Source organism: Delphinus delphis, chromosome 1 (assembly GCF_949987515.2).
Source record: "Delphinus delphis chromosome 1, mDelDel1.2, whole genome shotgun sequence".
NCBI classification, from domain to species: domain Eukaryota; kingdom Metazoa; phylum Chordata; class Mammalia; order Artiodactyla; family Delphinidae; genus Delphinus; species Delphinus delphis.
This window is the reverse complement of record NC_082683.1, coordinates 18,699,510-18,711,911: the sequence shown is the minus strand read 5'-3', so window position 1 is coordinate 18,711,911 and position 12,402 is coordinate 18,699,510. Positions and strand designations below refer to the sequence as shown.

Genomic DNA, 12,402 nt, shown 5'->3' with positions numbered 1-12,402 from the left:
AAAAGGAAGGTCAAATTTAGGCTGTCCCAGCAGAAGTTCCATGAATGGTCAGCCTCAGAGCAACACCCAGGAATTCAGAGAGTTACCAGCCTTGAAAACTTGAAACTGCTTCTTCTGTCATCATTGGGCAGATGGAGCAGTAGAATGTATCCAAGCTCTGGAGCCAGATGCTTTGGGTCACCACCAAATGTTACCATGTAGAAGCTGTAGACCTAGGGCCTCAGTTCCCTCATCTACAACATGAAGACTGTAATCCCAACCTCGCAAGGCTTCAGAGAAGATTCAGTAAAATGCTCCCATGGTAGATACTTATTCAAGGGGAATTAGTGTAACAAGGATGGGAAATAACAATGACAAGCTGCAAAGAATAAAATTTCCAGGTAACTCAGCATGAGTTCTTCTGATGAAATTCTCCTCAAGACGGAGAAAGACACAGAAGACTGGAGATCATTTCAACTTAGAGAGTGTGGTGAGGGACAGAGAGAGCCAGAGCAAGGAAGCCCATAGGCAGAACCTGGTCTTGGGAAATGGCATTTCAGATCAACTTTTATTGTAGAGTGCCCAAGCAGCTGCTCAGATGCCAGGAATTGGAGTGGAACGCTGCAGGGCACCCCTAGGCAGGCAGAACCTGGGCGCTGCGCTGAGAACTTGGACAAATACAAGCCACATAGGCCCAAAGGCAAGAGATCAGGAAAGACTCTTTGGAGGAGGCAGACATTTTAGTTGGGAACCCTCAGCAAGGGGGATTATATCACTCAGATATGTAGGGTGAGTGTCCCAGGAATAGCAACATAATACAGATTAATGATGATGATGATGAAAATAATGTCTAATCTTTATTGAACACTGACCATGTTTTAGGCACTGAGCTAAGTACTTTTCATGGATTATCTCATTTAATTCTCACAACAACACTGTGAGGCATGTACTATTATTTTTCCTATTTTACACATGAGGAAACTGAAGCTCTGAGAAGTTAAGGGAGTTGCCCAAGGTCCCAGTTAGTGGGTTAGTGAGTGGCCCAGAGGGGATTCAAGCTTGAGCAGGATGATGCTGTAATATAGAATAGCGTTCTCAAACTTCCACTGCAACAGAATGACATGGAAGGCTTGTTAAAACACAGATTTCCAGGCCCCACCCCTAAGTTCCCTGGTAATGCTGATGCTGGTAGTTTGGGGACCACACTTTGTGAATCACTGGTGTAGAACATGCTCTTAATCATGAGCAAGGGCATAGAGGTGGGAAAGTTCTGGTTATGTTCACTTTAGAACAAAGAATGTATGAAGGATACTGGTAGGGGAGAAGCTGGGGACAGCCAGGCTGAGAAAAGAGAACTCCTGAGACTGGTGTCCTGGTGCCCTGGTGCCCCCCGTTCTAGGTGAGTCTCATAGATTCTCTAATGTTAGAGACATAGGAATAATGCCAGCTGCCATTTACTATACTATATATGAACCCTTTCCACTCATCAGCTCTGCTCCTTACAAGAACTTCAGAGGTAAGGATCATTTGCTGCAGTTCACAGATGGAGAAACCCGAGACTTGGAGGAGATAAGAAAATGCCCCCAAATCACCCAACTAGTCCATGACACAACCAGGATTTAAACCCAGTCTTGTCTAGTACCAAAGCCACACATTTTCCACTAAGCCACACAGCTTTACCATAGTGCAAGAGGGCAATCCCTACCACAACAGAAAAATGCTCTAGTTGTGGAATTGCAGGCACTGTGGCAGACTGGTGGGTGGGCAAGGACCTTCACAAATCACACCACAGGAAGTGCCCTCCTGCTGCCCGGCAGCTCAAGCCTACATTCTCAGACACAGAATGGGAACAGCAGCCAGGCCACACCCAGACAGGCCGAGGGTGGCACTCTCCCAGGGGCTTCTTCCAGGGCAGTGTCTCCCATCTCACTGAGCCCCAGGGTGTGGGGTATTGGGCTCTGAAAGGGAGGGAGAGGGAGCTATCACACAGGAAAGAGAGATGACAGAAACCTTCCTGCTCCAGGGGCATGTAAAGGGAGGCACACCCCAAGTTTCTGCTTCTATAAATCAAGGGCCTTAAGATGGAGAGGCGAGAGAAGGCCCCTCCCAGCTGCCTCCTGGGCCTGGGGTTAGAGGAACTTACAGAGCAAGCCCAGGTGGCTGCCCCCAACCCCTCCCAGTATCAGCCTAAATGGAACTGCTAAACCAAGGGGGCACAGGAGAAACAGGGACCGGCCTGGCGGATCACTCTCTGGGTCAACAAGGAATCCCAGTGCTTAGCACTGTTCCTTGTTTATAAAATGTGTCTAATAAAAGCACCCACCATGTAGGATGATGAGGATTGAGTGCAACATCACAGGAAAAATGCTTAAAACTGTCTCTGGCACATAACAAGTGCTTAATACAAAAAGAATGATGTTGCCATGCCATGGAAAGGATATACTTTACAGAACACTCTTTCCAGAATGTCAAAAATCTTGAGCCTATGGAATCTTATGCTGTAGTTTGGTCTTCAGGTGTTGAAATAATTCCTCATTTATAATTTCTAATAAAGGAGTAATATGCCAAAAAAAGAAATAATTGTGCTCTTGGCCCAGCCTGGAGCTAGACATCAAAGGGTTGCAACGTGGTACAAGACATGGTCACCCTGAAAGTCACTGGCAGATCTGGGCCTGGAGCCCCAATTTGCTGACTCTGGTGGAATGACCATCATCGGCTTTGATGAGCTATCAGTTATCTTACCCTATTCAAAAGTTAATTTTTAGAAGACAATGATAAAGTCACATCAGAAACGAAAGGACAGGCAATGTTTGCTGTTCATTTGGAGGGTTTTTCTGGTCTACAGTGGTCTCCAATCCATCCTGTTGGGATTCCAAAGTCTGATTCCTTGATACACAGCAGCTACCATACCTCAAGAATTTACCATAGGTAGACACTGTTCCACCTATTATTCTGCATCATCTTATCTACTCTGCACAATAGGTTTAGGGGAAGTTGAGACTCAGGTGATATTACCTGCTCAAGGTCACTCAGCCAGTAAGTGGCAGAGGCTTACCTTGAACCTGGACTTGTTGGACTCCAAGACGCAGCTCTTAACCCCATGCTAGTCTCCTTTCAAATGCCTCTTTTATTCCGGCAATTCCCCTCCTCTGGAATAAACTGAACCAATCCTCCACTGTAAGACAGAAAGGGACTTCCCACCCACACAAGACAAGAGGGACTGAGTGAGGAAGTGTGATGAGTGGAAGAGTTTCTGGCCGGGCGCTGGGAGCTCTAGGGTCCTGGTTCCCAAGTTTGCTACCAATCAGCGTCACGTTCCAAGACTACGCATCTGGCTTCTAGAAAGTCTTGGCTACGGATAAGGTTAGTTAGCCTTGACTCAGTGCCAAACACGGATCCAAAAACTCTTGGCTCCCTGTTCTCTTAAAGGTTAGAATTGAGAGTTGAGGGTCCAGTGGGTAAGGATGTGAAAAGGGCTCCAGGAAGGAGGGAGCCCTACTAGTGGGAGACAGAGCCGGAACAAAGAGGGGAAACCAGCTGACTGGAACCTACGTGGTCACCTTCCCCGAGGGCCTCCACAAACTCTCTGTTGGTGTCCCTGTCCAAGGCCAAACTCCTCAGCCGTCAGAAGGTGAAAGGGGAACGGGGGAGGAGGGTATAGGGAGAGGAAGTGGCTCTGGGCAGCCTTCTAGCCATCAGGTCTCCACCAGGCCGCAGCACAGAAGAATCTGTAGCACCATGGGAGGAAGGAGCAACAGGGTCATAGCCTGACAGACCCGAGTAACCATGTGTCCTTGGGTCAGGTACTGAGCCCCTCCAAGCCTATTTCCTCATCTCTTAAATGGGGTCTATTGAGAGTCTTCTGTGTGCCAGTCAGGGACTCTTCTAGGCACTGGGGAATCCGCCAAGAACAAGACAGATAAGGCTCTTCTCCCTTCGGAATTTGCAATCTAATTGGGGAAGACAGATGGTAAACAAGTAGATAAATGAGTTAATTTTAGTTAGTGATAAGTGCTGTGAAGAAAATTAGAGCACAGTCATGTGATGGAGTTACCAGGGCTGGCTACTTTAGAGTGGGGATAATCTCATGGGCTGTTGGGAGAATTAAGTACATTAACATAAGAAATGTGTTTGGCCCAGAGCCTGCCAGAGAACCATCGCTTAGTAGATAACTGGCATCATCACCGTCATCATCATCGTGATCACCATCTTCTTAGAACCCCCAAATGAAAGTAAAGCGGAGACGCTGCCCGAGGCTCTTAAACCAACATCCTCTCCAAGCCTCCTGTTTGTGAACCAGGTTCCACATCAAAAACAAAAGAGACAGTGTAATAACCCCTTGCCTCGATTTTCACATTCATTATCTCGTGGAGCCTCCCGACATACATGACATGTTATTGTCTCTACTTTACGACCAGGAAATAGACAAAGGAAAGAGACATTAGGTGACCTGTTCCAGGGGACTTGGCTGAGTGAGTTACAAAGCGAGACTCCTGGAATCTAATTCCATGACTAGTCACTTTTCCACCAACCACTAGTTTCCAAGAAGGGATGTAGAAGAGAGGGGAAAAACCAATAAATCTGGGTGGCATCCATCCACCTAACCATCTATGCTTCACTTTAATAAAATGTATCAGTATTTATTATACTATGTGCCAGGCTTTGTCCTAGGCGGGCAAGACAACAAGATCCCTACTGTCACAGAGGTTGCATTTTAGTGGCAGCCGAGGCAGACGTGACCACAAAAACAAATGGACAGCTACTATCAGGTGAAGAAAGCTATGAAGGAAAGAAGCAGGAGGACTTCTGACCTGCCTAAACTTTGGGGAATGACTAGATGTTGGCTGAGGAGAGGGGTGGAGGGGGAGAGGGGCGTGAAGATGGGTGGGGAGGATTTTGGACTTTCCAGGTGAAAGGCAAGACAAAGGCAGAAGCCTGGGACAGCTCCCAGAGCTTGTCTGCCTACTGTGTGACAGGTGTGAGCCAGGTTTTTTGCATATGTTGCCTTGTTTCAAGGAAGGCCAGCCCATTAAGAAGGAAACTCAAGTCTGAGATTTGATAATCCCTCACATTTGCATAGCGTGTTATAGTTTTCAACATGCTTCTCATACATTTGTCATCACCTCTGATCCTGCAACGCCCCTGTAACGTAGGGAGAGAAGGTATGACTATCCCCATTTGATAGCAGGATAAAATGAACCACAGAGAAGGCCACTGGTTTGCCTAAGGCCACCCAGCTGGTATCTCATGGTGCCAGGCCTAGAATAGAGGTCTCTGTCTTCCATCATCAAGAACCTTCACAAGGCTGCCTCCTCAGAAGCTGGAGTGGTGAAATGCCTACAGTGGTGAAGTAGGGTTTCATCCCAAGTCCTTTCAGACTCCAATGCTCCCTGCATTCTGGCTGAGCCACTTAAAACTCCCAGTGAGAGTACGTCAATGTGTCTCAGCCATTAGTTGAGACTTTTGGGGTTCCAGTTAGGGTGCAGAGACTTTAGAAATCAAGTCTCTCTCTCTTTTTTTTTTTTTTTTAGTTTTGTTTGTTTTGGCTGTGTCACGCAGCTTGTGGGATCTTAGTTCCCCGACCAGGGATCGAGCGCAGGCCCTCAGCAGTGAAAGAGCTGCGTTCTAACCACTGGACCGCCAGAGAATTCCCTAGAAATCTAGTCTCTGGGAGCAGGTGTGACTTGCCTAAGGACACACAGCACAGAACTGGATTGGGACTCAAGTCTCCTAGCTTCCTGTCCAGTACTCAGCTCAATCACTACCTTATCTCAAAGGCATTTCAATAATTCAGAGATGGAAAAGTAAGGCCTCTGACTCAATCTTACAGATGGGGGAAGAAAACTCACCACCAAGGGGGCAGCCTCAAACCCCACCAAAGGAGGTGCCTGACACAGGACAGATCCAGTGACCTGGGCCGCACTTCCCTCCAGCCTGAGGAGGAAGAGTTCCAGGGGCTGCCTGAGCTGGGTGTTGACACCCAGATACACCCAATGACTTGTCAAACCCTGTTGTGAGCCACCCAGCCTCATCAGCAGTGATCAATCACATTCACTAATTACCCACAGGGAGGCCCTGCCGCCGCTGCTCACGGAGGAATCATTTTTCAGTCATCCGCATGGAAGGTGTTCCCTGGGCATGACAGGAGCACTCCGGGGCTGTTGTGCTTGACAGTGGCCCATCTGGTTTCTGGATGCACAGGTTGTGAAATGTGCCTTATCACACGCTGGGGCTCACTTGGGGGCCTCAATTGGGAAATGGCAGCGCCTAGGGCATGGCTCTACAATGACTCCAGTTTGAATGAGGCAGTGTGAACTAATAGTTACAGGGTGGGCCCCAGAGCTATGCTGATCTGGGTTCCAGTTTCATCTCTGCTATTACTAGCTGTGTGACTTTATGCAACTTGACCTCTCTGTGCCTCAATTTTCTTACCTGTAAAAAAATGGGGGACGATGAGAGCACTAACCTCACAGAGTTATTATGATAGCTATTGTTCACTGAGGGCCTACTAAGTGCCAGGTGCTGGCCCAACAATTTCTAGTCATCGTTTTGTTTAATCTTTAGAACTTTGTGAAGTATTACTGTTGGAAAATGCAATGGGATAATGGAGGCATGGGATAATGGAAGCAAAGTGATCAGCACAATGCCAGCACATAGTAACATGAACTATTACTACTAACGCTCACTTTGTGGGGTAGCCCCCAGAAAACTGCATGACAACTCACAACCTCACTCTCTCCTTCTACTAGCGGCAGAAGGAGACCTGATGCTTGGAGAGTCCCAGATAAAGAGGGGCACGCACTGCCAGCTTCATCCTCTGGATCCAGGTGGGCAAGCTGACTGAGAGCCATCAGGCTCCAGCCAACACCTCTAGTTGCACGGAAATTAATTATATGCCATTTTCTAATTATACCACAAACTCACTTTCTCCCCTTTGAAAATCCCTTCCTCGATGGGAATTTTTCTTTCATGCTATATTCTCCTCTTGGTTTCCTGTCCAATTTTCCTATTTTTTTCCTCTATTGTTCAATTGAGATGTGAAAGAAGTTGCAATCTACCTCTAGACCCAGGGCACCACATCCTTTCATTCATTCATTCACTCTGCTGAATAGGCCCTGTGCTGGGTACTGGGACATAAAGGTAAATATCATGCTGTCCCCACCCTCAAAAGTTCTCAATTCTTGCTGACCTCCTAGGAAGGCCCAGTGAAATAACATCAAATATTTGTGAGAGAATTTCCCTTCAAGACTTTCACTAGATCAGTTGCTCTGACCTTTTTAAGGAGGCAAAAGCAATAGAAGAAGGGGGCAGCCAGCCAGGATTATTTGCTCCATTTTACAAATGGAAAAGCTGAGTTCCACAAAGGGGAGGGAAGACAAGGGAAGGAAAGGAGCTAAGTTATTTTATGCGTCAGGCCTTGTGCCTTTTCGTTCTCAAACATGCCGTGAGGTGGGCGTTATCACCATTTTACATATGCAGAAACTGACACTTACGGACTCACCCAGTCCGTACACGGCAGAGCTGGGCTCAAACACAGGTGTGACCCCACAGCAAAGCTCTCAGCCTGCCTACTCAGCTACTATACTGTAGGTCAGCGGTAGATCTGGGAATCTCCTGCCTTCCAATCCTCTGCCAGGTCTTCTAGGCCAATGGTTCTTTTTTTTATTTTTATTTTTTTGTTGCGGTACGCGGGCCTCTCACTGTTGTGGCCTCTCCCATTGCGGAGCACAGGCTCCGGACGCGCAGGCTCAGCGGCCATGGCTCACGGGCCCAGCTGCTCCGCAGCATGTGGGATCTTCCCGGACCGGGGCACGAACCCGTGTCCCCTGCATCTGCATCGGCAGGCGGACTCTCAACCACTGTGCCACCAGGGAAGCCCCCAATGGTTCTTAAATTTGAACATGCATTAGAATTACCTGGAGGGCCTGTTAAAACACATATTGCTGAACCCCACCCCCAGAGTTTCTAATTCAGTAGGTCTAGGGTGGGCCTGAGAATTTGCATTTCTAAGGAGTTCCCGGGTGACGATGCTAGTCCAAGGACCACACTTTGAGAACACCGTTTTTTCTTTAATTAGGTGAACCAATAATTCTCTCTTTTAAAAATAATGACTCTCTTTCCTTCCTTTCCTCATTTCAAAAGTAACACAGATTTGTAAAACACAGTATATAAAATATGGAACATATAGAAAAATTAGAAGCAGAGGCTAGCATTCACCTGCATTCCTCTGCTCAGAAATAAGCACTGGTAAGCAGTCTGTTATAACTCTTAGTCTTTTTTCAACATCTGTGCTGGTAGGAAGCAGGGTAGCACATTGGTGTGGGCATCCTTGTGGCCCCTGGTAAGATCTCAGCTCTTCAGTGAGATGTTGGGAAGATATTGCCTGGGGCAAGCTGAAATCCCCTCATCCTTAAATTTATACTCCCATCCTTCAGTGGATTGCTGGGAGGGTTACAGGAGATGATGTATTTATCAAGTACCGGACACTGTGTCCGCTGTGGAGTCAGCGCTCAAGAAAAGGCTTGGCTGTTATTTTTGTTCTAACCGAAGGGCGCTTAGAGTGTGCTATTTGTGTTTTCAGCCCTGCGGCCCTTCCTCCCCCTCCTCCTCCTCTATGTGGACCCCTGACGACCCTCTTGGCTCCAGGCACCGACCGGGCCTCCTGGGCGAGGGCAGCGGGCCGAGTGGCAGGGACCGCCGCCGTTTGGGTCGTCGAGGGATCTCTCGGACCGGGGCCCAGTCCGCCTGTTTTACATCCCAGCCTTAACGAGGATTTTTAACTTTTCATTCACCAGCAGCGTAGCTCCGACTTTTAATAACACACCTCGTGCACGACAAAAATTTGCTCCTGGCAATCATGGTTTCGACCACAAAACCACAGCGGGAGGCGTTCCTAGTTAACTCTTTCAGCGCTGCAGGCAGTCTGGAGCTCAGCGCTCCCGGAGCTTGGGTGGAGCGGTGGATGGGTCGGGTCCCCCTCCCACCCTCCGCTTCTGCTCTCCAAGATTTCGGGGACGAAGATGATTCCAGACGGCGGCTGGGGGCCCAGACTGCGGCCCGAGCGGGGCTACAGAGGGGAATCCTGGCGCGCCTCGCTCACTTCCCTCTCTCTCGTCCATTCGATAGATCTACTACGTGCTGATCACTTAATCTTAATCCCCTCATATCCTCGACGGGCTGGACGGGACAGTGCAGGCCGGCCAGGCACCCAGTAGGCCCTCGCGCACTCTAAAGATGGGACTCTAAACATGGCGGCCAGGCTGGGGCCCGTCGCCCATCTGGGAGCTCTTTTCCCGCGAGAAGTGGGCGTCCGGCAGCGACTTCCTGCGCCCTCGCCGCCCCAGGATCCCTTGCGACCGGCTTTAGCCCCCCGAGGCGCCCAGGAAAGCGGGATGGAGGTACACGAGGTTTGCGGAGTCCTGGAGGCTGGCAGATGCTCCCGGCCCGTCCACATAAAAGTCCCGTGCGCTCCCCCCACCAGCTGCCTCGAGCTGGCTTTTAACTCCACCACCTTGGCCTCCATGCTCCTCAAGCGCCGGCCTTCGAAGTGGCCTAGTAATAGGGCTCACGTTTATGGAGCTGCTCCTCCGGGCCGGTTGGCCTACATACGGAAGCTCACTGTTTCCCTGACCAGGTGGGTGTTTATAATCTTTATTGGACAGAGGAGGAAACTGAGGGTCAGAGAGGAGAAGGAGATTCACCAGGACCCTGAAGTTGCTAAGTGGCAGAGTTTAGAGTCATGTGCAAGTCCGGCTTTTCCTACTACGCCAAGGCCCAGCAAGAGGTGGTGTTTCTGTCGGGATCAAAATGGATGCTAGGACCAGTCCTCTTAATTCTACACGTTTGGGGGGAATGCAGCAGCAGCAGGAGCTCAAAACTTGCAAGCCAAGCAGCGGATTCCACCCCTCAACCCCCCTTATCAGTAAAGGCACTTGAGCCCCCAGGCACTGAGACACTGTCATTGTAATCTTTAGTGGTGACTTCAGAGTCTGCCAGCAATTACACAGCAGGCACAGGTTCCCCTCACCCCACCCCAACCGGAGAAGCCTCTACTGTCAGGAGTTCTGACTTCAAACTCAAATCATTAAGGAGGAGAAATGCAGGAAACCTTTTTGTTCAAGTAACCCAGCTTCAGGACATTTACCCCCTAAGGGGCACCAATGAATACATTTCTGTCCGCAGCCTCTGCTGTTTTAACCAACAGATCTGAGTGGGATGGAGACACATCAGAAGATGTTTTTTGTTTTCAAAGTATGGAAAAATAGAAGGCAAGAGTTTCAGAAATGCTCATTGATTGGTTATTTCTGTATGAAGTAACAAGGCTATCTTAGATTGCTCCTTACCAGCCTTTAAGTCAATTGCTTGTCTAAAGTTACTGGATACCGCAGCAGCTCCATTAAGTGGGTCCCAATATGGCCACAATTTACAGATGAGGAAACTGACATTCAGACTGGTGAAGTGACTTGGCCAAGGTCACACAGCTAATTAGTGGCAGCTGGAACTTGAACCCAGGTATTGGCTCCACTGCCCCTGTTCTTATCCTAGTTGTTAACATGTTATCAGCCCCAGGGAGCCCATTCAAGAGGAATCCGATGCCCAGTGATTGTACCATGAACATAGTTAGCTAACCCCAGAGAATCCAAGAGCTGACTGGTATCGTGGAAACTTGTCTGCGGTCAGGACCCACCAACTGCTCTGCTCTCAGGTCTTCAAGTTCTTAAAACAGTCTATTAAGGAGTAGCTAGAAAAAAAGATTGTTCAATCCTTGACTCTGCCTACTCACCCCTGAGGGTGGCAGGAAGAGGATAGTCTGTGTTTTAGAAGCCTGGCTTCTGCCAGCTTCCCAAACCCAGGCTACGGCAGCCCAGAATCCCAGCCTCATCCCACCTTCTCTGAGGTCTGGACCCCAAGCCAGGGGTCCATGGTGAAAGTCATCATCAGCCAGCGGGGATTCTAAATCCCAGATATGGGCAGGAAGGCACCTGTGTCCTGTCAGGCAATAGAGATGACCTCACTGAAAACCACATCTCAGCCTCCTCAGCCTTAGAACCGCCTCTGGATGAAATCAACCACATGTTATTTGAGTGCATCTTCAGACTTTGGCTCTGTGCTAAGCATTTTACAGCCTTTATCACACAACTCTCTCAAGAATCCTACAAAACATTCTTGTACCCATTTTCTAGATGAGGAAAATGAAGCACAGGTCAGTTGAATGACTTGCCCAAATCAAGATCTCAGCCCATGAGGAATGGAGCCTGGATTTGAACCTAGGTCAAGCTGACTAAAGAGTGCATATGTTTAACCAGCACACTTCACCTTCCCACTTGGGACTGTTCCAACCCAACAAACAAGTCCCTTTAGAGAAACCCAACTCTCTGCCTAAGACAGTTCTTAGAACCACCTCAAAGAAGTTCCTTTTGGCAAGAAGATAGAAAGCCTAGATGGGACTGGAGCTGTCTCTGATTTCCAAGGCCCCCTTCACAGTATCAGAAAGTGGTGCTGAAAGCCTTCACAGTTTCAGTCCTGTGTTTCCCTACCTGGCTCGAAACTGCTCAGCAGAGAGAGAAAGGAAAAAAAATTTTTTTTCCCAGGGAAACACTCAGCTCTAGCTTGAGACGGGGCTTGCCTCAGCACGCCAAAATGAGATCGTCAGCCCATTCATTTACCCTTACAAATTGCTCTGTGAATCTTGGCGCCAGCCTCCCTGCTCTTTCCCCTTCTAGAAACCCCATCCAGACTCCATGCTCACAGCGCGCCAGGCATCCACTGGTGTTTACTCACTCAAGTTCATTCGACATCTTCCTGCTCCCAGGCTCGCAGGCTTGACGGATGGATCGGCACCGCGCACCAAGGCTCTGCTGACCGCTCGTCTCTAATTCTTGCCTGACACAGACATTCCCTGCGCAGGGAAGTGTTTGATTTATGTTGAGGTTTCAGTGTCGGGATTCTGCTGACAGGTAGGTTCCCGGCAGCTCTGCCGCTGATTGGCTACAGGTACAGGTGCCGGCGACAGCAGGTATACCTCAACAGGTGCAGCTGTTAACTCTTGGCCTGCCGAGCTGGGGGCGGAGCCATGGGTGGAGCTGGCCAATTCCTTCCTTGGTGAGGGGGTGGGGGGTGGAGATTAAGGAGGAGGGAGGAGAGAAAAATGTTGGAGAGAAGATAGCCAGAGGAAAAGTACAGGGACAAACAGATACTTGGCTGCAGGAAACCTCGATTCCTGTTTCTAGTTAGTATCCTGGATACCCCGGAACATCCCACCACCCCCGCAAATTCCTTGGGCCCCTCTTCTACCCAGCATCAACTACTTCACAGCCACCAGGGAATTCTCAAAAGAGAGAGCAGATCTTCCCCTGTGGGTCTCTGTAAAAGTTCCCTTTCTTTTTCCTAGAGCTTCCCTTTAAGATAACGACATCTTATTTC

The 12,402-nt window shown here is 49.0% G+C and overlaps 1 protein-coding gene across 2 annotated transcripts in view; it reads right to left on the bottom strand.

Annotated features, from left to right (window-relative positions):
- The window catches only part of GRHL3 (grainyhead like transcription factor 3), a 35,442-nt gene extending 23,515 nt beyond the window's left edge, over positions 1 to 11,927 (bottom strand). Inside the window, exon 1 of one of the 2 annotated variants that reach the window (XM_059998699.1) lies at positions 11,761 to 11,927. In XM_059998699.1, the coding sequence (XP_059854682.1) occupies positions 11,761 to 11,777 (17 nt within the window). In that variant the 5' untranslated portion in view covers positions 11,778 to 11,927. The remainder of the gene's footprint in view (positions 1 to 11,760) is intronic. The other variant, XM_059998783.1, reaches the window with a different exon arrangement.
- Positions 11,928 to 12,402: the final 475 nt, after the last annotated feature.